Source organism: Phocoena phocoena, chromosome 15 (genome assembly GCF_963924675.1).
Source record: "Phocoena phocoena chromosome 15, mPhoPho1.1, whole genome shotgun sequence".
Lineage (NCBI taxonomy): Eukaryota > Metazoa > Chordata > Mammalia > Artiodactyla > Phocoenidae > Phocoena > Phocoena phocoena.
This window is the reverse complement of record NC_089233.1, coordinates 31,939,052-31,964,308: the sequence shown is the minus strand read 5'-3', so window position 1 is coordinate 31,964,308 and position 25,257 is coordinate 31,939,052. Positions and strand designations below refer to the sequence as shown.

At 40.3% G+C, this 25,257-nt stretch overlaps 1 protein-coding gene across 11 annotated transcripts in view; it reads left to right on the top strand.

Annotated features, from left to right (window-relative positions):
* The window catches only part of RBFOX1 (RNA binding fox-1 homolog 1), a 1,090,293-nt gene that overhangs the window by 959,298 nt on the left and 105,738 nt on the right, over positions 1 to 25,257 (top strand). For 9 of the 11 annotated variants that reach the window (XM_065891838.1, XM_065891833.1, XM_065891839.1 and 6 more), the window contains 4 exons: positions 2,611 to 2,754; positions 9,389 to 9,442; positions 16,222 to 16,314; positions 18,050 to 18,110. In XM_065891838.1, the coding sequence (XP_065747910.1) occupies positions 2,611 to 2,754; positions 9,389 to 9,442; positions 16,222 to 16,314; positions 18,050 to 18,110 (352 nt within the window). The remainder of the gene's footprint in view (positions 1 to 2,610; positions 2,755 to 9,388; positions 9,443 to 16,221; positions 16,315 to 18,049; positions 18,111 to 25,257) is intronic. The other 2 variants (XM_065891840.1, XM_065891842.1) reach the window with 2 other exon arrangements.

Below are 25,257 nucleotides of genomic sequence, written 5' to 3'. Positions count from 1 at the left end.
AACTTAGAGAAGTCTTTTGTTGGGGTAGTTAAGACTCCTGACCCCTGTGAAAGTGACAGTCTCATGATGCAAAGTCATTTCTATCTATCTCATGGGTATGTCGCCAGACTTCATATTACCAGCAGAGAAAATACAGTCCCTGCTCTGGGTCTCAGTGTTATAATATTGTTCTTCGACTATCACTTGAAGGTGGCAAAGCTGATGGTTCACTCCTTCATTCATTCATTTCTTCATATACTCGTAATGCATTCACCCATTCAGTTGGTGAATCAGCCAGCCAGGAAAGAGACATTTATCATTCATCTCCCATGGCTCAGCTTGTGTCTCGCGCTGCCCATGTCACACCCCTGCTATGATCCTTAAGTGTCTCCTCCTAGTTTTTAGGATGAAATGTATCCTCTTGGGCTGCACCCAGGGTTCTTCGTGGTCCAACCCCTGCCTCCCTCTACAGTGTATTCTCCCGCCCTTCCTTCATACACATGCCCACCAACTAGTGACACAAAGGTCCATGTGTATTCCCCCGAATCCAGAACACGATTCACCTCTCTTCATCCTGCCACATGCTTTGTCCTCTGCTGGTACAGTATTGGTCCCCTTTACCCTTTCTCTTAAACATCTCCCAGTGAAAATGTAACCTTCAGAATCGGCACGCCTGTGGTGTGTCCCTGATTTAAGTTTACTCAGCCCCCTGTGATTCATTTTGACCCCTGCTCTCAATAGTCTGTATTACAATTGTCTTTTTCTACCTCTTTCTCTTCCACTAAACTGGGGACTGCATATGCTTTGGAGGACGAACTTAAGTGTCCAGGGGATAGTAGTTGCTCAGGAAAGATGTGTTTAATAAGCGTATGAGAACCTTTCCTTCATGTTTCCTGAGAGGCTTTTTGCACGTGTCCTTTGACATTTTTGTAAAAATCACCGCCAGTCTAAAAATTGCCTCACCTCCCATTTATTGACTGTATTGTGTGCCGAGAACTCTGCCAAGTCAGCATCATGTGTTACTATGTTCAGTCGTCACAGAACCTTATAGGTGTGCATCATTGTTATTGCTCATTTTCCATATTAGAAAACGATCACCATCCTCTTTATTCAATCCAACAGCGTTGGCAAAATGACCAGGTACATTATCTTCATGACGGGGCCCTTGAAAGTTGAAGAAAGTTAGCTGGTAGGTTTTGAATACCAAAGGAGCTTGGAAGAGTAGTATGGCAACCACCGGAACGTCTTGACTTCCAGATACAATTTAGGGTGTGTTAGGAAGGAGTTGCCAGTGAAATCTGTCAGTAAATACAAGGGTTGACGAGAAAGTCACTAATTATGCCCATGTTATTTTGGCTTTATATATACACGTCAGTTGGTAAGATTGTCTTTATTATTTTACACCTAGCTGCCTGCATTGATAGTTTTGTCCCAGGTAAATGCTTCTAAATTGCTTATAAGTAGGTGGGGACAATCCCTTGCTGGTAAATTTGATGGGCTTCTTGCATGGGTTTTCCATCATTGTTTTACGAAGCCGGTTATCTGATGTAGGTGGCATCTACTGCCACCTAGGGGCAGTACATGCTAATTGCAGAGAAAGTATCTAGAAATGAAGCATCTCTGAAATGTTAAAACTCTGGAACTGAGAGTATGGGAATGGCCTATATGATTAACTCAAATGTTAAAGTGGCTTTTCTCCTGGTTCCTGCCTGTATAGGGGTGTCAATGTAATATCATACTATCCAGGCTTTTACTTGGGGGTTGGGGTAGAGTGGGAGGCAGAGTAATGAGTTACGCTAACAATGTAACATTGTCTACACCAACTTAGGCCAACAGAACTTGCTAGATGTAGATGTTCTATATCTGCATTGTCTGACATGGAAGCCACCAGCCACGTGTGGCTACTGAGCATGCTAAATGTGGCTAGTGCGATGAAGGCACTGGATTTCCCATTTTACTTAATCTTAGTTCATTTCACTTTAAAGAGCCACATGGGGTCAACCATAATGAACAGCACAGGCCTGCACAATCAAGAAATGAAAAATGAAAACCGTAAAAAATAAAATTTAAGTCTGGCAGATGGTTACTTGGACTTCAGAACACCAAACAGCCTCTTCAAATGTTTTAGGAGATTTACTAATATTTTTATCTATATGGCCTCAAAAATTATGCAGGCGTATTTTCAGATTTTTGAACAGCCTCGATGGAGGGATACCTTTAATGAGTATTCTCCTTTTCTAGATGAGGTTTTCTCTAATTATCTATTAGAACTCGCTGCACCCCAGTACCAGCGAGCCCCTCCCCTTGCTTTATCCCCATAGTGCTTATCTCCTTCTGCCAGCTCTGTATTTCCTTAATGAGTTTATTGTCTGTCTTCCCCTGTGTGAATTAGGATCCATGACAGTAACGATCTTTGTTGTTTTGCTTGCTGCTGAATCCTGGATCCGTGATGGGCGCTCAGTGGATGTTCGATAAATATTTGTTGGATGAATGAATGAATGACTCAGCAGTTTCTTCCTGTCCTTATTCCTTTGTTCTGGCATTTTCCTACCATTTAGGGGAAGCAAAAGCACGCTGGAAAGAACATTCGGGTCCACTCAGAGCCTCTTTGCTTTCCTCTTGTTCTTTTAGCAGACAGATGATGCGGCGCCCACGGATGGTCAGCCCCAGACACAACCTTCCGAAAATACGGAAAACAAGTCCCAGCCCAAGAGGCTGCACGTCTCCAACATCCCCTTCAGGTTCCGGGATCCCGACCTCCGACAAATGTTTGGCGTAAGTACTGCCTTTCTCCTCTGCAGTGCCCGCTCTGGGATCCCCAGAGCCCTTCCCTCCTCATGTAAGTTCTTGGTATTCATAATACGAAGGTGAGGTGTTTACATGGCTGGGGAAGAAAAGGCATTTTAGATCCTAGTCTGTGGGTATCTTGGGGCCAGGATCTCTACGATTTTAGTATGAATTTCTTTGCATATGTTCACCAGGTTTCCACTTGGACCAATGGTACTTCTTCTAATTAGCAATTTGAATGTCAAATGGAAAATGGGCTCCCAGATAACACATGGTTGCAACAAGCCCATTGATGATCCCCCATCGAGTGGCCCGGGACCCCATGTCATGACTAAAATAACCGTGATGATCCACCTTGGTTTTTCTTGCTATTGCAATTGCCAAATTATTAGGAAGAGTGACTCATGACATATTTCTGCAGACCTTACTCTTTCCCAGGCACTGAGCATCTAGACTTCAGAGGAAGTTGAGAATAATTAGTTCTGCATAAAGCTTCACTAAAACAAAACAAAACAAAACAAATCCACTACAGATTTCTGAGTCTGACATGCATCCTGCAATGTACGTTCTCCCAGAATCCGTGGTGAGGATTCAGAGATTTTGATTGTGATGTCATATGCCACAAATGACAGCCTTGCCTAGGCACCATGGTGGAACACAGAGCAGGGCAGAAGCTACCACCAACTCAGAGAAAAGAAATGATAGGGTTGCTTGCTCATGGGACATTGTGACCCTGATTCTTTTTCTGGACGATATTTGCACCATCCTCCTTGGGAAGGGATGAGTTTGCCATTTCTTTGGACTCGGTGTTCCATCAAAGGACAAAGCTACGACAGGATTTGGATAGTATTCATTTTTGCAAATGCAGTCAGTCTGTTTGTCTATGACAGCCCAGCATTGGTGGGAAATGTCTTTGGATTCAATGAACAAAACTACGTCCTTAACATATGACTTAGAGTAGAGGTTGGCGGCCTAGAGATTCCCCTTCTAAAAGCTTTTGGGATGGATGCAGGTATTACAAAAGGAATAAGAAGAGGCTCAACTTTAATGCCTAGCTCTGAGCCAACTAGATCTCCTTCCCCATGTGAAAAGGCGAGCTCTGTGTCATCACTCCACAATGGTGGGGTTAGCATGAACATTTTCTTTAACATGCATGATGTTTATCAAGTATGCATCTGACACAAAAGCAAAAGAAGCGTCCTCATATTTAAGATACCCAGGCTTGAATCCTGACATTTCAGTGGAAAAGGTCAACTTCTGCTCTTTTATCTCTCTCATTTGGTAATAACCTTGAGTTGAGCCCTCTAACTCTTGCAGAGCAGAGATACCCTCGGGCACTTTCAGGTCAAAGATGACTTTGAAAAGTGCAGAACATTCAAAGTTAAAGCCAAGGTTAAGTGCGTGTAAAGCAGTGAAACCAGGTTTGAATGATCAACAGCCAGAATTATTAGATCCCTTTTGCCACGTCAGGTTCAGAAGTTGTCTTGCTCTTCAATGTGTCTTAATTCATCAAGTGTCACTGGGATGCTGGCTTTGAATTTGGTCCTCTTAATGACCATCCTGTGCTCTTTTCTGGTGTCACTCATTGCAGCACACCCTAACTCCCACCCCTGAGGATGCTCTGTCCTCGCTTGTCTTCTTTGTTATCTTGAATGTTACCAGAGGGCTACACTGCTAAGGTATTCAAAATATTCACAGCTAGACTCCGAAGAAGAGATCCTGCTTGTGTGAATATCTGAGCCTCTCTATTCTTATCGGGGTAGAACAGGTGGCATAGAGCAAAGTCTTGCCAAAAGATGGATCGTGCTACCGGTTGTCAAACCTTGATCAAAATCTACTAGTTTCAGAGCTACTTTTTGTAAGTCAAAATTTTCAAGCAACTGACAAGATGTGGATTTGACAAGATGATAGCTACACTTAGAATCTATCTATTCAGAAAATGCAGCATTCGGTAATTCTGAAATTAATTCAGTTCATCACAAACTGCCTCTCTGTCCAATTTTTAAAGTATGCAAGATTTTTTCGTGGGTTTTGTCCATAAAAATCATCGGGGACCTACGGATCCCTGGACTCTGCAATAACTCTGAGACCTCCTTGGTTTACAACCACCATTCTGAAGCCGTGGAATTTTAATACTGCAAAAAATCTATCCTTCCTGGCCAAACCTGGGTGGCGGCAAACTCGTGTGGTTATGTGATACATTTAGTGGCATGAATCACATGAAAAGGCATCTGTAAACATTCTGATTGGTTCCTCCACTCCAGTTGAGAGAATTAAATGTGGTTTCCTCTTTCGGTTCATAGTGACTCTAAGAAATCACATTTTAATCCCAATCAGGTGTTTTCCAAGTCACTGAGACATGAGATGTCATCTCTCCTTTTGTTGCTATGTTTTGCCCTGGTCCCTTCACTCTGGCAGGGGCTACAAGGAGTGAGATGGCAGAGAAAAACCCTCACAAAGATTTTTGCATTTTTCTTCTTGGTCTCTTTTGTTCAATATGGCCATGGGGATTTCAAACCAAAACCAAAACCAAAACCCAATGGAAAAACAGCCTCCTTTTTCATTGGCAGTGTTTAGAACAACTTCTGTAACCATGAATAATTCAGCCGTGAAGCTCGCAACCCCTGCAGGCCTAATGGTTACCGCAGGTGCCTCAACATTTTATTTTTAATGTGTGGTTTTAGTGTCTCTTTGTCAGAATCCTGGTTTCCCTTCTTTCACAATTCACTTTATAGTCTTTTTTTTTTTTTTTTTTTTTTTGCGGTACGCGGGCCTCTCACTGTTGTGGCCTCTCCCGTTGCGGAGCACAGGCTCCAGACGCGCAGGCTGAGTGGCCATGGTTCACGGGCCCAGCCGCTCCGCGGCACATGGGATCTTCCCGGACCGGGGCACGAACCCGTGTCCCCTGCATCGGCAGGCGGACTCTCCACCACTGTGCCACCAGGGAAGCCCCTTGCTTTATATTCTTTACTTCCTTCTCTTTTGGATAAATTTGTTCCAGTGTTTGGCATTAAATCATCCAGGTCATCTTAGATTTCCTGGTTTTTTTTTCTGTTTTAGATGGAACTTTCCTTGGTCAAAACATGATGTGGCCACAACATCCAAAGCAGAAGCCAGAGTCTTTTTAAAACACCAGTTGGCGTGTGAGTGAATGGGATCTTATATTATCAGGGGCCTTGGTTCTGGCCCCACCTACCTACTTCTTGATCATGTCAGAGCATGCGTTTCCTTTCCGTTTGAATTTTCAATGAACCCATGAAAGCAATGTATGGATTTCCACCAAATTAATCACAATGTCTTGCTCTTGAATAAAAAGCTCAATTTAACTTAATATTTAATAGTAAGCATTTGCGGTGTGAGAGAGTTGGTGATTATAGATCCAGACCTCTGATACAAGGCATTTCATTCTAGAATTGTCTTCAGAAACAGCTATTCAGTGAGTACTGGCTTCAGATTTTACCACTCCCTTATCAAGGGCACAGCCTTGCTTTCGTTATCAAAATACAGGCTTTGGGGGCATGAATATGATCCTCTGAATTCTCTATTGTCACCAGACACAGATTACATGACTTTCAGAACATGCAAAAGAAGTTTTCATTAGAGAAGAAAAGAAGCTTTCACGATCACCTTTGATGTATAACAAAATAGAGATGTTTTCGGACATGGCATGTTGCCTTCTATTCTGTATCCAAAACATGAAGCCGACCCTAAGAAAACTGGGATGATGCCTTTTCTTAGCCTGCATGCACACTCTTTGAACTAAGCTTTACTTTCATGTTTTATACTGTATCCATTGAACACTTTTCAGAGGTTTTCAGAGAAATATTATTTGATCTGAGAATATCTAAAAATGGGTGGTACCTATTTGCCCAAGTGTGTGCCTGTAAGCTCCTGGATTTTATCCTTGACACAGCTATTGAAACACCTCGGCTGGATTCTGAGATGTTGTTGAACACGGCTGAATGTCGGTGTTGAGCAAACAAATCCTAGTTACGTCTGCGAATGAGTTGTGTCTATTTAAATTGAAAATGTGCCAGCTGTGTTTACATCATTAGTACCAAACTTCCCAATTAAACTGTTGATACTATAAATATAGTACACAACTGCCTTAGGAAGGGGGCTTACATCAGCATTCTTCTTATGGCTTGTTTCACTGGCTTTGAGGATCTTCCACCCAGTGGCAACTGCCAAAGAGGCAAACACTGGGGACCATTTCAGGGCATATGGTGCCATTGTCCCATTTAGGGAATGACACATGTGAAGATTACCTTTTCATTGGTTCTGTCTCAACCAGATCTTACTTTAAAGGAAGTGTTTTTGTGTTGACTGCTTAGAGAATGTTCCATGGATGACATTTGCTTCGTGGTTTTAGAGGAAGTCCTTTTCAAGCTTCTCTATCCATAAATATGTGTGCTTCCAGCCTCTTAGGCCTGAAATAAATATGATAGCATCTGTCTGGACTGAATATTCTAAGGAGGTTATATCAGAATTATGGCTTCTGAGAAGTTCACAAAGCTGGAGGACTTTTTAACTATGAAATTCACTTCACCTTTCAATGGCAAATCCTGCATTTCCCAAATCTGAAAATTATCTTCTATTTTTAACGATTTTCTCTGCCCAAATCAAGGGCACGGAAAATGCAGTAGAAGAATCTTCTCTTGACCAAAAGAATAGTTTAGTATCCACAAATTACAGGGTGACTTAGCTGCGTGTTTCTTGGTATTTCCATACGGCATGCTAGAGATGTAGACCTTCCATCTTCTCTCCTGGTTGAGCCTTCTCTTCTTGATTTCTTCCTATCCTTCTACTTCTCTCTGAAGTAGAGAAGCACTTCTGCTCCACAAGAAGAATTCAAGTCTGTAATCCCCTGGATGGGTACATATCCTGAGGGATGGGCACATTTCTGTGGCCCAAGATGACATAGCTTTGGGTTTCTTTTTCTCATAGTCAAAACTACTCTCATTTCAAGATTTTGAGCTATTTATATTCGACTGGAGCATACATATGTTTTTCTGTCTTTCTGAGTAATGTAGATTTATTTGTACATTCCAGAGGATAGCCTCTGTATATTCCAAATTTTTTTGTTTCTTTTTTTTTTTTTTTGAATCTCAGTAAGACCTTCTTGACACTTACTCTCCGGGCCTCCCAGTATTCTGTGAGTGGTGTACATGGGTCAGTCAAGCTGCCCCTAATTCTCTGTATCTGATTGTTCCCTTTCTCTCCTGCCCCTCCCTCCCCATGGCTCCATCCTCTGCTACACAAAGGCTGCTTAAGGCTTTCCGCCCAGTGGAGAGAGACAGAATACAGAATCTCCTAGGGTTATAAAAGATGTAATAAAAATTCAGGCTGCAAAAGCAAATGGAACAATAGGAAGGCTCAAAATCAGGGAAAAAGAGGATGGAAATTTTACTTTATGTTGTTCTGTTTGTTTTTTAATCACTGAAGCAGACATTTGCTCTCATTCTGCGTCAGGGTAAAATTTCTATCTGATTTTCCCCTGGGCCTTGTCACACACTTTTGCGCTACTGTCTCCCACCTGTACTCATGTAGAACAGACCACACTCAAAATATGCCCATTCGACTTCATGCGATCTAAGAAAACAGAAAGGATTCCAGCATCAGGGAAAAGGATTTTGAATTATCAAATGCTTTTGGAGCGGGGTCCATGTTCCCATTTTTTAAGTGTGAATTACAGACTGATGTGCGTGTGTCACTAGGACTACTAGGGTAGTCTGTTACTAGTCATAGTAAGTTACAAAATACAAGACACAATATCAGAAATTTTAATTTCAGATAACAGATATTTTATTAAGTATAAGTATGTCCCAAATATTGTGTGGGGTACACTTATCCTGAAAAATCTGACATTTAAATTTAACTAAGCATCTGTATTTTATCAGGCTACCTAATGTATTTGTCATCTGAAACTTTGTTTCTAGATTTGAATATGTTGAGTTTCTTCCACTTTTTATAAAGCCTATTCACGCTAATTGTCTAAAATCTGTTTGTTTAACAACATGGAGAATCATCTTGAAAGAAGTACATTTCAGCTTGAGGATAGACCACAACTGTGCTGGTTTCTTGCTTGTGATGGGTGTCTGTGTAGTGGATCTTCCTTTTATCTTTACTTCTCTTTTATGGCCTGGCTGCTCCTGGCTTTTGCAGAGCCAAGGTCCAAAATCCTCAACATCCCATTCTAGTCGGATATTTTACTATCAAAATCCCACTTCACCAAGCGGGCTTTGCCCAGTGGCTAGTGACGTAGCCTAGAAGAGCCCTTGTATATACTAGCTGTTTTTAATCTTTGCTGCTCAGTGCCTGGGAAGGCAATCACTCACATATCAAGAAAGAAAAGTAGAATTAACCTCTCGGTTACATACTTGGTACTGGGCCCCTATTCTGATAGCTTATATGGTGGGATATGCCATAATTTGGAAATAATACATGCGGTTGTATTTTCTCTTGGTTCAAGTGCATCGTTTAATGAAAGAACAACATAAAATGTATATCCTTGACATTAAAAGAGAAAACAAATTCTGACTTGGGGCACAATTACCCATGCGCATAATATGATTCAGTGTGTTTCTCTTCTTGCTTATAAAATATTTCTATTTCTTTGCAGCAATTTGGTAAAATCTTAGATGTTGAAATTATTTTTAATGAGCGAGGCTCAAAGGTAAGCAACTTCATTCACTTTAGAATTGTTTAGCTTATGTTGAAATGCTTGTTATAAATACGGGGAAACAACTGCACTGTTTTAATCAGTACGTTGTGAAAATACACTTCCGTGGGAATTCCTTTAGGGACCACCTCCCGTTTCCAAAATGGTGGGGACTACATTGGATTCAGTTTAAAATGTATGAGGGGGTAATTTTAAATCGCTGTTTTATATATATCTGTAGATGTCTATATATCAATTTTCCAGAGGAAAACTACCCATGCTTAAAAAAATAATGTTGCTACATTTTTGTTTTTCAGTGATAATTATGTTCTTTATATTAAAAAGTGAGTTGATAGTCTCATGAGCAGGTAAATATGTGATTATTCTGTATTAATAAAGTGCAGTTCTTTTCCTGGGTTGTAGGGGAGAAAATCTCATATACACCAACCTTTTGAATAAAACTTGATCCATTAGTCTGTGTACCCACCCACATTTTGCAATTTGCCATTGCTTTTTTTTTTTTTTTTTTTCTGGGAAACCAATTTTTAAGTAGATTTTCTTAGAGCTAACAGTGTTAGTAAAAATCAGAGGTTATGTGGTCAAACTCCAGCAACTTCAAAATGGAAATAGGTTGGTAGAGAAAAAAAAACCCAACTCTTCCAAAACATCTTCTGTATCAGTGGTCATCTAAGAGCAGTATCCAGACGGGCAGCATCAGCACAACCTGGGAATTTAGAAATGCAGATTCTCAGGGTCCAACCCAGACCTTATTGAATCAGATCCTCAGAAATTGGAGCCCAGCAATCTGTGTTTTAACAAACCTACCAGGGCTGTGGTTAAACTGATAAACCCTGTGTCTTCCTGTTTTTGACACACGCCCTCGCTTCCTTTGAATGCAAACTAGCCCTTCGCCCCCTGGGGCTTCGAGGTTGCTAAAGCATCCTCCTTCTACCTGCATTGACGGAAAATGCAAGAGAGCCATCAGAATCTCCCTGGAGGAAAGCAGTGCATTTGGCAGAGCAGCAGCAGATACTGTGGTAACAGGGAAGGATGCTGCAAAAGACTTGGATATTGACATCAGGAACTAGAAAGTGAACACGTTCAATAACTCTGCCTGGTTTCCGGTCTGCCAGGAATGTTCAGCTGCCTTCACATCCCCAGACTGTGAAAGTGGGGATGGAGAGAAGTTGATTACCAAGCACAGAGAGATCCCAGGTTCAGCCCCAGAGCTTTTCGTACACAGGCAATTTGGGACAAGCCAGCATCCAGGAGGGTTACTAAAAAGAACAGGTTTTACCTAAGGGGGCAAGAGCCAGTCTCCTGGGTATAGTAACCATTTCCTCCCCACAAAGCAATCCTTTATTATTCCTTGGACAGTCTGTACCCTCTTCGTCCTAAATAGGTTTAGTATTAACCTAATAGGATAATGCTGATTGAATTGAAGAAAGAAAATACCAGTATTCTCTTTTCCACAGTCAAAATGGTGGTGTGATATTCCAGATGAGTGTAAAAAAAAAAAAAAAGAAAAATCAGTTCATTATACTCTCTGGTTTTGCTACTTTAGGGAGCTCATCATTGTGTAATTTCAGATGTTTTACAGTCATCCTTGTGATATGTCAGTAGTTTGACCTCCAGGCTGGGGGAAAAATAAGCTAACTCTCTTTCTGCTGTGGTATGAAAAGCATTACAGGTACTATTTCTATATGTGCAAAGTCAAGTGCATTAAGAGAAAAATGTGCCTGATCCTTTTCACTCAGGACTGATGTATTTTGGGCAAAGTTATAGAAGATGTTGGCCAACTTTCTTCTAATCCTGAGTCCTAGCATTGATGCCTTTAAAGGTTGTTTTTTTTTTTAATTTATATTCCATGTGTACTTTGTTTTGTAACTTTTGCAAGTTGGAGGAAGCTATTTAATTTTTTTCGAGAGCTGTTTAAGGACATTAGACGAATATCATTTGCTATTTTGAAAGGACAATGGTGGTGCTATTTTTAAGACTTCTTCCCTCATTCTCGTGATTAGCCTGTCTCTAGGGCTTTAGGAATAAGACCATTTAAATTTGCTGCATCGAGAGATTGATTTTGTGAAGCTGTGAAACCTTTTTTTTTTTTGATTAAGAACCATCAAAAATAGCCTCTCTCAGTGGGTTTGCTCCCTCTGAATGAAAGAACTGGTCTTGCAGGTGTGGGAGCTGACTGGTACCACTGGAATGTCATGGAGACAGTCCAGTTGGGAACTGCTGAATGAAGGAAACAGCTCACACGGGGATATCCTTCTTTCGTACTTGACATTATCCTTTATGGGAAAAGGTCTTATTTAAAGGAACATTTCCACTTTAATGGTCGAGAAACCTGAACTGTTGGTATGACCTGATTTTCACCCTTTGTTATTGGAGAAGTAGCCAGGAAATACAGGAGAGCTTACAAGCTAGGAGCTGACCTTCTGGCCGTCGTCTTTGGGGACCATCCCAAGACAGCCACTCAATGCTCAATGAGGGAGGCTCAACGTGGGTGTTTGGTGTGTGTGTGTGTGTGTGTGTGTGTGCCTGTGCGTATATACACAAGCAGTATCTATATCATCCTGGGGATGTATAATGTACAAGTTCATGTATAGAAGGATAGCAAGTAAACAAGGAAATCACTTTCAGAAAAGATCTGCCAGACTTGGAAAATGGAATGAGATAGCATTTCAGGGTGAGAGATACTATCATTCATTTTTCCTTTTCGGAGATTTTAAGATGTTGTGTTTACCTCTGAAACATTTTATTTGGGGGGTGCAGCCAGAGATAGCTACTTTTTCATAGACCTAGGAAATGCAGTCTGCTCTTTGATTCAGTGATGTCTATAGTATTGGTTGCATTCCAGTACAAGGTTGGTGAATCGGACATGAGCGAGACAGAAGTGCTTCCTGTTCTCACAGACTTTCCAGAGTAGCCTGAGAGACGGATCCTTAAGACAAACAGATGCAACAGAGTTAGCTATGTTCTCAGCGAAAAGGCTGCTGAGACTCCAAGCAGGCAGACCAATCTTGTTGGAAGCTGGGAGGGTTTCTGGGAGAAGTGGCATTTAAGCTGCGAGAAAAAGATGAGTCAGGGTTTCCCAGGGAAGGGAAGGAGGGAAGATGGTCTTCCAGGGAGAAGGGTCTGCGTGTGAAAAGGCGATTGGGAACAAGTGGGTCATAAAGCCCTTAGTCCCACAGGAAAATGAGCCTTCAGACCCTTATCAACAGCTCTCCTCTTCCAGGTGATGGGAGTTCTCTGCACCAGAAACTGGTGGAATCAGATTTTCATGTAAGATGAAAAGTCAGCACACACATCCATCCCGGATACTTCAGAGCCTTTATTTCAGCTATAAAATATTGTATTTGTATTACTACAAAAAGGGAATATATCGCCTAAATATATCCCACAAGACTAAAGTAGAAAAATAACTGGGATACGGGAAGATCAGAATTTATGTTTCACAAAAAGATTTAAAAATAAGCAAGTCACGGCTGGTCCACGTTAGGGTCGCCATTATCTGCCTAGGGGTCATGCCTTCCCATCATAGGGCACAAATATCCCAGATTCTCTTCTCCTGAAGGATTGCACCTTCTCTTAGCTCCCCCTTCTCTGTTAAGGTAAACCCTGGGAAGCAGTGTCTCTCCTCCAGCACTTAGGGAGCATCTGACTCCCCCCATACAGCCCCTCCTGCACACTTGATCTTTACAAGGTGATTGCATTGCACTCAGTTCCTTCCTGTGCTCACCAGGCCAAGTCCAGAAGGTGCTTCTTTTGATCCCCTTTTTAAGACTGAGATAAAAATATTCAAAATATTTTAAGAATATTCTGCAAGTTACATTTTGCTTAAGATAGAATTCTGACCACGAGGCAGGTCAAAAGAAACAGCACCTGTGCTTGATGGAGAGGGTGCCTCAAAATGGCCAGCTGGTGGTCTCTGGTTATGGTGTAACTCCCCAGATGAGAATCTGGCCATCTTCTGACCCAGGGACATCATAGCACTTCTCACCTGGGTGGGAGGTAGGATTGTCCAATGGCACACGTAGGAGAATCCCTTTGGTATTTGGGGGACTGAGTCTGGAGCAAGGTCTTCATGAACCCAGCTTTGCCAGATCTCAACTAGGCATCTCAGCAGGTTGAAATGAGCCACTCAAAAAAAAAAAAGTTTAGCAGAAAATAATGAGAGTAAAAATAATAATAAAGAGAATAAATATATTTTTTTTACTTCAAAGGAAAGTGAAAATGGAGTAGAATTCCTTTTTAGTTTATGAACTTGGGGTTCAGAATAAATCTTTATCTTCACTTTCACCTCTCCCTGACATACATGATGCAGATTTTAGGCCAGTATGGTTTGCTCTGGGCTCAGACCAGAATCACAATGACTCGATTCGTTGGGATCGTGTTAGACAGGTGGGTGGCATGTTCGACTTTCTCCTGCCTATGTTCCTTCCAGCACTGCGGTGACCCCGACTGTTAGTGCCTATCGACAACAATGATGCCACCAAGCCCTCCATCGATAAATCGCATCGGACTGTGGGCTTCCTTTCCTTGCCAAGTGAAAGAATTGCCCCAGATAGAGCCGGAGTCCTAGTTTCCCTAATTACTTATTAAATGTATGGCATGGCTATGGATGCTAGAGCACTGGGCTTAGAGGTCAGGAAGAGAACATTCCTATGTGATTTTGGCTGACCCCTAGGTTTAAGATACGAATCACCAAGTCAGATAGATATTCATCTCAAAAACTCACTCCACTCCCTAAATTGCTCTATAGAAACTGGCAATGTAATATTCTACTTCATTCAAAGAACTGAGTCCTTTTGATAGTGCTTAGTGGTATGAGAGGCCACGGAAACCCAATTGCTGGGCCACATAGGTAACTTTTTCGGCAGATTTCTGGGTTCCACTCAGGGATTCTGATCCGATAGATATGGGTCAGGGCTCAGGAATCTGAATGTTTAATATGCTCTCCAGTTCCTTCTGATGTACAACTAAGTGTGGGACCCACTGGCTAAGAGTCAGAGCCATCAAATAGAGCGACCCCCTCCCCCAAATTCTGTCTTTTGCCTGTTGAAGAGCTATTAGTTCAAAACTAATCGGCACGTATCTTTGAGTACCAAATGTGGGCATCCTACCAATGATGTATAGAACTAAGTAGCGTCCTTCTAAGCATGTAACCTTATTAGGTTAATCAAATAGTTCAGACCTACCCTAACCATGGACCCTCACTGTGGGAAATATGAAGGGTAATTCAGCCTAATCCCCCAAGTGAATAATTAATTTTTTTCTCTGTCAGATAATTATCTAATCTAACTTGAAGACATCCACAGATAGTTTCTTCTATGCATGAGCCCATCTTAATATTGGAAAGTTCTCTCTTAGTTAAAGCACTGGGTAACAGCTCTCTAAATACCCTGAGTTTCGGGCATCCCTTTAGCAATCTAATGAGGATCTGAGAGTTAACAGCTAATGACTAGCTGTGATTTGTAATGACGGTCTGTTTTATTACTGGGACAGACTGTCCTACTGCCCCAGCTAAGCTTAAAGCTAGCATTTTTCCTTTATGTAAAGATTACTGAACACAAAGAGGAGTCCTGGCACATTGCATTATTTCACCCAGTTTACACTGTGAAGACCAGAACGAGCTGGGCATATTTGCACTGGAATTGTTTCAAACGGTTGGTGTATATTTCTGAACAAGATGTACAAATATTTTTAGGGGTTTTAAAAATAATGTGTCATATTTTCTGTACTCTTCTTAGGAACAGTGTCAGTGAAGAAAAAGGATGGATTTTTAACAATGCAATGTTTGGGGGGTTGTTTTTTGAGGCTGAAATATTAAACAAAATATGCCAGTGGTGCAGAAAAGGGTATATTTGTTATTGACCAATAAAAGTTCCCAGAGTGTTATTATAAATAACATTCTATTAAAGGAGCTTCTTTATTTTCTACCAGTTGATTTGATAAATGAATACCAGCATAATGTCTTAGGACTTTACCATATGAATACACATTTCCCTTTTGGGTTAATAAAGTAGTCGGGAAAGTTGACAAATTCCGAAGCATGTATATTATTTTCAGGGTCAGAGGGGAAGTATTAATACAAAAATGTTACTTGAACTGTTTGCATTATTAATCAATTGATGTTTATTTCTATTCACTTCATGGGATTATTTTGCTTATTAGATCAGAGTTTAAGATTTATTTTAAAAAAAGGTCTTTCCTTTTTTTTAGGCTTTTAATTTTTATTTTTTGAGACATAAAGGCTGTAGAATTGACAAATTTGAATAACCCTAAAACTGCATGGAGAAGAGATGGTCTTAAAACCACACAGCATGACTCTGTAGGCAATGTTAGAAGATTCTGGCATTCATTGTTGAATTTTGTGCACACGTTTTCTTTTCTTTTCTTCTTAATCTGCATGTCAAGAAAGTGGTTCCCTTTTTTTTCCTCGTTATTTCATTTTCTTTTCTGTGAAGACACTGTACATTTATTTTGATCTCATTTTCTTTCCGTTAGATTTCTTTTCTTCTGTAGTGACATTTAGAAAGGTATTTCTGGTATCATTCTTTGAATTCTTCAGGGGTGACAGCTAACGGGTGACAGAAAACAAAAATCTTGTTCACATTTGTCGCTTACTTATTGCACATTTTAGTACTCTTATAATTTCTCTAATTTGCATGTTACAGAACTGAAGCCAGGACAAGAAATAGAAATTAAAGCAAGAGAACGTTCCACAGTGGTCGTTGACTGAAAATAATAATCTGCATGTTGTTTTCCCTTCTCCCTCCTGCATGCAGGGATTTGGTTTCGTAACTTTCGAAAATAGTGCCGATGCGGACAGGGCGAGGGAGAAATTACACGGCACCGTGGTAGAGGGCCGTAAAATCGAGGTGCATGTCCAAAATATTTTCCTTTTCATCTTTTTGATAAGTGTCTGCTTCACGCTCATTTGTTGTTTCAGATGCATCATTGTGTCTTGTATGTGACCCTACTCCCTTCTCATTGTTTATATATATATATTTATATATAAAAAGGAAAACTGGCCTTAATTTTTTTTAAATTTTCCTTTATTATGTTACTCTTATTACTGCTAAAAGGTGGATGGCAAAAGTGAGACAAAAGAAAGGTTAATCTGAAAGGGATTTTTAAATTATTTTATTTTTCATGTCTTATAACCAATGGGTGCAGTAGATTCCAAGCAGTGGAGAGAGTGTTGCCAAACAAAACAAAATACAGAGCAGTTTCTTTTTTTTTTTCCTTTTCTTTTTCTTTCCACTACAGGGTTGATGAGGGATCCACAGTGGTGTGCAAATTAAGCCAAATTGTGAAAGAAATGGCGTTCGAGAGAACGATTGTTTGGGGAAAAAAAAAAAAGTGAGAGGTTTTTGTCATGAAACCTTTCTTTTTTTTTTTTTTGTTTTGTTTTTTTAAGAAGCCAGTTTGAACTTTATATTCTTTTGATCACAAAGTGAATAACCAAACAGGATTTCCTGTTCAATATCTGGCCATTCTTCATGGAAAAAAATAAACGCTAAAATTCCAATACTCAGAATCTGCTCTTTCTACCACTGACTCTCCCTCAAAATGACCACAGGGTAGTATTTGTTAAAACTTAAAAAAAAAAAAAGAAAAAATACCAGTTAAAAATGCTTTAGTCTTTGGAGTAAGATGTTGCATATTTTGCCTTTCATTTCCTCCCACCCTCGACGATAACCCTTAGGCCCCTCACCAAACTCTCAGTAACCATGGTAACTGTATACAAACTCATGCTGGCGATGGTGGTGAATGGTAAGTGGTGAAATCCATCTGCCGTTTCACGTATTTAGTGCTGATATATCTCTATACATATATATACCACGTGAATTTTTTTGACTTGTTGTATTAAGTTTTCTTGATGCTCTATTTTTTTGGATATTGGTACGCCTGTAACTGAGTGTACGTTCTAAGCTAGCCTGGGAGGCACTGACTGGATTGAGATATGACCAGTGCACATCTTACTCAGATCGTTAACTCCATATTGTGTTAAACAATGCACCCTCTCTTTTATCCTTTTGTTAGCTGTGACTTTAAAGCTTGAATGATTTTGTTAATTCTTGCGATGTAAAAGGCTCTTGTTCCAAGTGTTGAATGCTAGATGTTGCTTCCCGATGGTTCTTCCCTCGTAAAGTGTTGCATACGGCTAAAACTTGTTTGTCCTTTTTTTGACATTTATGTTCCCTTGTACCTTGTCTCTCCCCTCTTCTATTCCACTGCATGTTCCTTCATGTGAACCTTATTTTATGTTTAAAAAATATTTATTGTTTCTGTGTTACCATGGAGTACACGCATGCTTTTCAGTCTTCAATTATGCAGTTCCTTTTAATTTGCTTTTACTGTCTCCTTATTAAACTTTTAAATGATATGACATTGCTTTATTGAAATGATTTGTTAAAATGGTTATGAAGTAAATGTAATTATAAAAATGTATGATTTTGTTATGCACCTACTGCCTTTTATAAATTAAAATGCATTTTAGTTTTTGGTGTTTTTTTTTTTAATAAGTAATCACAGTCATAATGCATGCAACTAATTGAACTGTGGACTGGCCCTGGAATATGTGCTTATTTGAGTTTTCTATGTACCTAGGTAAATAATGCCACAGCACGTGTAATGACAAATAAAAAGACTGTCAACCCTTATACAAATGGTAAGTAGAGATTGGCCTTTTACAAGAAATTGTCTCTACCTCAGAATCTATTAAGTAATTTAACTGGGGAATCTGTTTCAACAAGCCACATTTGCCTCAGCATGGCTACTGTGTCCTTGCTGCTGACCTGCTACAGTGAACCACTTGAATCAATAAGATAAATTTCATGACAAAGGCAAATTTAGTTCTCAGGTTAAGAGTGCATGTCCTTCTTTCAGTCTCTCTGTAATAACTCCCATGTGAGTGAGATACAGTACTTATTTAGGAATTACTTGGGTAATTTAATTTATTGTTATTAGAGTTAGTTGAAGGAGGATGGAAGTTTTGTTTGTTTCATTTTTCATCACCACCTCTTCACTGATCACTAATCATCCCCAGAAGTGGGACTGCAGAATTTGGTTCTGGCTTTGAATCTTCTCTGGAGCTATTAGGCTTTTAAAGTGCCTTAGAGGGTGTCTCATGACCAGTTCCACAGTGAGAACTGGTTGCCCTCCAGTGGCATTCGGGGGCAGGTGAGGGTGTTGCTGTGTATTGCAGACCCCTTCAGGACAAGGCATTTCTGCCCTTGCTCTAGAAGAAGACATCTCAAGACGCTTCATAATAAGGATTTAATATGTATGAAGAGTTATTTAAAATGTTCACACATTTTGATTCTTTAATCCTTCTCAGAAAAAAATGTCTCTTAAGATATATGGGGGGAGGGAGGCTGCTGATATGCTAATCATATACTTAATTGTACCAGAATTAGAAAGAATGTAATGTAGTAAGTTAAAGTTAGAGCTTAGTGGAATATTATAGTCATTAAAATGAGTAGGATGAAGACTACAAAGGGCCTCATAATGAATTAAAAATTTTAAAATAAGAAAATTATATGTATAGCATGATTTGAATTAAGGTAGGCATTACACCAAAATGTTAATGGTTGAATTGAATTGTGAGACTGGAAGATATTTTTTGGTTTATATATTTTTTAAAAATAGCAATTTTATTACAGTCTTAAGGAAAAATTTATGGAATTTTCCATTTTTAACATTTTAATTACACATGAAACATGGAAATACAGACATTAAAAAGAAAGAAAGAGAGGGAGAGAGGAAGGAAGGAAGGAAGGAAGGAGGGAAGGAAAAAGGGGGGGAAGAAAAGGCTAAAATATATTTCGAATGACACTACTGCCACCTTGGTTTCCCAGCTACCTCCTCAGAAGGTACCACTATTACAGATTATTGTCTATACCTTTATTTTGCACCTTCTTGTATATATACGTAGTCAGTATATATTTATAACATTCACAGTAGTGTGTGCATTCTTTTTATATGAACATGGTGTACATATCATTTCTAATTGGCTTTTATAAGTCATATGGAGTTCTTTCAATGTTAATACATACAGACTACATTCATTCTTTTTAGTGGTTACATAATATTCCATAAAATGAATATATGGGTTTATTCCCACCTCACGTACTGATTGACATTTTTTTTTTCTATTATAAACAATACTACAAGCATTTGGTAGTTTTGTTTTTGTTTTTCCTCTTTCTTGTGCAAATGGCTACCAATTAGGCTAAGCCAGTTTGTTCTTATTTTTAAAAGGGGCAAAATTAAACAGAAATATACCCTCAATATAATAGGAGTCTAAGGAGAAAGACCAGAAGAATTATTTCTTCTGCTGACCCATTTTCCCAGCTCCAGCAACCCAAGACATAACCTTAAATGGTATAGAAAATTTTTGCAACAGACTTTGGATGCCCAGTGATGAAATGAAGCAAACGGCTGAGTTATATGTCATGAAGACTTTCTACTTGGGTAAAAATGATAGCTCTGCAACTTGCCAGAGCTAGTACACAATGACACCAACATGACTACTGGGCACTTTCTTTAATTATGAAGTAGCAATTGTGTGTGAGTGTGTGTGTGTGTGTTTGCACCACGCATGCTTTCATGCATATGCATAGATGTTCATATCTGCTGCTTATGTGAGAAAATAAAGCAAGGGAAGCCAAATGTTATTCCTTAAGCCATATGTAGGCATATTTATTTTAAAGAAAGTGCTATTGATCAATGACATACCTAGGGGCTTGGAGACACAATTCAAAGCCTATTTATTAATAGCCAGCATCTCTGAGTGCATGGCATTACGTTAAGCATTTTAGGTGCACTGGGTCCACGTGAAGTCCTGTAAAGAAGACACAGCTTACCTGTGGTAAAGCTGTAAAATTTGAGGCTAGAGGAGATGGAGTGATTAGTGAAGGCTTTTTTTTTTATTATGAAATAACAAAATCTTGTGGCCATGCCCATGTGTTATGAGTGCATCGCTTTCCCCTGTCATCTTACAGAGCTGCACTCAAGCAACCAGCTACAGGAACAGAAAGATTATTAAAGTGGCAGCCCCAAATTCCCAGTTTGGTATGTTGGCATAAACATCCCACATCCCATTCCAGGGAACCATGCATTCTTAGTTTCCAGAAATGTCATATGGGTCTCTAATCTGTGTACCCAAAAGGGGGTACTCGGGGGCTTATCCTGTCACATGGACTGAGGATGGTACCTAAGGGGTAGATGGGCAGTCGCAGTAGAACTGACTTTAAAAAAAAGGCAGATCCTAACTACATAAAGATGATTGGCTTCTATAGTGGAGATGGTGGAGAATTTTGGTATTCAAGAAAAGTAGTTTTCAAAGCTTTTTCAATCCTTAGTTCATGAGTACCATCACTACAAGTAAAATTTCCCGTAAAAGGCGATCCAACATAACTGAAAAGATATGGGTCCCTCCCAGATCCTTACCAAGCATGACTGTGTTAATAGAGGATATTATCACTACCAAAAAGAAAAAAAAAAGAAAATGAAAAAAGAAAGTGGTAGCTATGTGAGATGATGGATATGTTAATTAGCTGGATTGTGGCAAAAATTTTACAGTGTGTATGTATATCAAATCAACAAATGGTACACCTTCAATCCTTCAGTATAGACAAACTTAGTTATCAGTTATGCCTCGATAAAGCCAGGAAAAAAAAGAGAAGTGAGGACAAATAAAGTCACATGGAAATGAGAAAATTGATTGGTGAGATTCATTCATTAGCTACCTCATTCATTCTCACAAACCATCAAACTTAGGCTTCAGCAAAATTAGGCATCACTAGAGTCATCAAATTTTGAGATCACCTTCACATGGAAAAATATGGCTCTCCACGCCAGCATCACAGTCATGCACTCCTTCAGTCTTGTCAGTCATCCAGCAAAACTTTAAGCAGCTGCAAAGTTTTTGATGATGAATGGGACAGGACCCTAACCGCGATAAGACACAAGGTTAGGAGGCTCTGCTATAGAGGACCAAAGTTAATGAAATCATGGAGGATGTGGATTCCGTTTCCCAGGACATTTGAACTTGGCAATAAGAGAAGACTGTAGAATGACACATAGGGGTCTGGAAACCCACCCCATCAGAAAGCTCCACAAAGAGGGAATTGGGCGGGCTACTTCTGTATTGCTGATTTTTCCTGAGGACACCAACCCTCAGAGAAGAGTCAAGCTTTACTGAGCTCATTGGAGATCAAATGTTTCCTCTGTAAAACAAGTTGAAAATCAGATTCTCAGGAACTTCTTCGATGTTGGAGAAGCATTGGTGTTGGATGTAGCTCTTTTATTTTCTCTGAGATCTTAGGAAGGTTGAAAACGGGACAAAAAGACCCAAGACTATATGGAGAGGTAGACTTCGCATCATACCTGCCTTTCACTGGCTATTGAACTGCAGGCAGGCTGTTGAAACACTCCACATAACAGCTTTCCCAAGTGGGACCTGAGAAATGGGACCTACTATATAGGGTATTTGTGATTATTATGGGAGATAAAATGCTCAAAACAGTGGCAGGGGTACAAAGTCCCCTAAAAATTTATTTACACAATAACCTCAGTAATAAGTTGCCATCCTGTTCTCTTTTTTTTTTTCCTGTAGATAGTAAGCTGAGTTTCCTGATAGACATATTAACTTAAGGATCAAACATTCAGATGCTAACAGAAGCTGGCTAGGTCAAATAAATAAGGAAGCAGAGAGGGTCTGAGAAACTTGTGGCCTTTTGGGACTCTTTCATTTTCATACTGGGAAAAGCAAAGTATGTCTCTTCTAGAAGAAAAAAACAGCACAGGGTAACAATAAAAGATTGCTGACCTTTGGCCTCCAAGCCCAGCATGTAATAGGAAGGAGACAAACTGGAGGATTAAGTGGGGTGGTCCCTCATCACCCCCAGCAAATTGATCCATGGAGGATTCTTAATCTAAAGTTGCTATTTCTGCTCATGTTTGAAGAGAAACAGAAATCCTGTATAGACGAAATTTAAATGTTGACAATAAATATGTGTTGCAAAAAAAAAAGTTCCTGAGTGAACCAGATGCAACGTGCAACTGACTTTTCATTTTGGGCATTGCCGTCTGCACCATTTCAAGTACCAGATCCCTGGCATCCTCAGGTCATGTCTTTAGAAAACCTCGGTATGCAGTTTGGGAAACCCCAGACATTTTTTTTTTTTAACATCTTTATTGGAGTAAAATTGCTTTTCAATGTTGTGTTAGTTTCTGCTGTATAACAAAGTGAATCAGCTATATGCATAGGTATATCCCCATATCCCCTCCCTCTTGCATCTCCCTCCCACCCTCCTTATCCCACTCCTCTACATGGTCTCAAAGCACTGAGCTGATCTCCCTGTGCTATGCAGCTGCTTCCCACTAGCTATCTATTTTACCTTTGGTAGTGTATATATGTCCATGCCACTCTTTCACTTCGTCCCAGTTTACCCTTCCCCTTCCCCGTGTCCTCAAGTCCATTCTCTATGTCTGTGTCTTTATTCCTGTCCTGCCCCTGGGTTCATCAGAACCATTTTTTTTTTTTTTTTTTAGATTCCATATATATATGTTAGCATATGGTATTTGTTTTTCTCTTTCTGACTTACTGCACTCTGTATGACAGACTCTAGGTCCATCCACCTCACTACTCAATTTTGTTCCTTTTTATGGCTGAGTAATATTCCGTTGTATATATGTGCCACATCTTCTTTATCCATTCATCAGTCTATGGGCACTTAGGTTGCTGCCATGTCCTGGCTATCGTAAATAGTGCTACAACGAACATTGTGGTACATGACTCTTTTTGAATTATGGAAACCCCGGACATTTAAGGGTGATTTCTTGAATGTGTTTCTTCGATACCCAACTCCGCAAAGCCCTAGAGAAGGCACATGCAGAGTTTTTTGTGTGCACATTCAGACCTGTCTTTTAACACCTAATACAGCCGTAGTTAACACTGGGGACCTCGGCCAGTGTTTCTGCAGAAGGCTGGCAGATGACCTTTGAGAAGCTAAATTTTAGGAGGGGAACACTGATTTGGATGCAGCCCCTTGAGGCCAGGCTGCAGAGGGATCTCTCTAAACAGCTCCTATGTGTGATATGGAGTGAGACCTCCACATGTCTGGTCTCTGCTCCATTGCCTTGTTGTATGGGGGCCCTGGGAGCTGGGAGCAGTGGGCTTTGTCAGCTGTTCTCCCTTTGTTGTAAGCTTCATTGTTCAGTTTAATGTCCTTGATCAAAATCTCTGAATTTGCAAGGCCTGGGGACATACACAAACTGCCTGAGAAATTAAAACTGGGATCATTTTGTCCGTCTTCCTGACAGTGCAGGCTCCTGTCTCCAGCAAGGTGATCCCAAGGGTCCCTTCCAGGTACTAGAAGGAGTCATAGGAACTAGGAGGCCATTTGCATGTGATTTGCATGCATTTACATAAGCCTGCAAGATCCCTGTTAAGTCTGAGCAGAGGTGATTTTCAAGGGCTGGATTCTTATTGCCTTTCCCTTGAAGACAGTCACCCCTAACAGGGCCCTTTTTTATTAGGTGTATATAGGGAAGCAGGTCATTGACGGTAGGAAGGAGATCCTAGCTAAAAAGGAATGAGTCCATTAAAAAAAGCTCTTTATTCTTCAGTTCCTTTAGAGCAAAACTAAGTAAATATATGGAGCACTGACTATTTGCCAAACAGTTTTAGATGTTGGGAATTCACATCGGAGAGCAGTCAGTCCCGCTCACTTCACCATTAATTTTAATGAAGGAGAAAGTTTATAAAAACAAGAACAAGCAACAAAAGAAAAAAGATAAATCCAGGCGGTGTTAACCGCTATGCAGAAAACAAAACTGGGAATTGAATCAGGGGACGGCCGTAAGAGTAGGGAAGGAAGAGGCATTAAACATCCTGCCCTGGGGAGACATTGGAGACCTAAATAATATCAGGTCAACTTTTGAGGAATGAGCAGAGTTCTCCAAGCAGAGCGAGCGGTGGATACAATCCAGAATGGTCTAGATTGGTCTAGAAGGATCTTAAGTTGTTTTGAAAAGATGAAAAAGGCCAGTGTCACCACAGTTTGGAGAAAAGGGAACAGTGGTACAAAACAAATGGACCGGGGTTAGATTGTGTGGGCTTGTAGGCCAAGGTAAAGAATTTGTGTTCTAGGGCTTCCCTGGTGACGCAGTGGTTGAGAACCCACCTGCCAAGTCAGGGGACACGGGTTCAATCCCTGGTCCGGGAAGATCCCATGTGCCGCGGAGCAACTAAGCCTGCGAGCCACAACTACTGAGCCCGCGTGCTGCAACTACTGAAGCCTGCATGCCTAGAGCCCATGCTCCGCAACAGGAGAGGCCACCACAATGAGAAGCCCATGCACCTCAACGAAGAGTAGCCCCTGCTCGCCACAACTAGAGAGAGCCCACGCGTAGCAACAAAGACCCAACACAGCCAAAAATAAATAAATTAAATAAATAAATTTTTTAAAAAAAGAATTTGTGTTCTAAGTGCAGCAGGAAGCTATTGAATTCTGAGTAGCAGGATGACATGTCTGATTTACTTTTAAAAATGGGTTTGGCCACTAGGAAAAGAGGAAGAGAAGATGGTGAGAGTTAGGACTTTGTTGCCGTGGACTTGTCCAGCTAAGAAATATAAATGTCTTGGGCTGGGATGGTGGCATTGGTGAGGGAGGGAAGTGGAGAGAGTGGAAACATCTTTTCAAAGTCTAACCAACAGGATTTTCTAATGGATGGTACGTGGGATATGAGGGTAAGGGAAGCATCAAGGCATTATTTATCAAGAATTTTGTTTTGAGGAACCAAGTGGA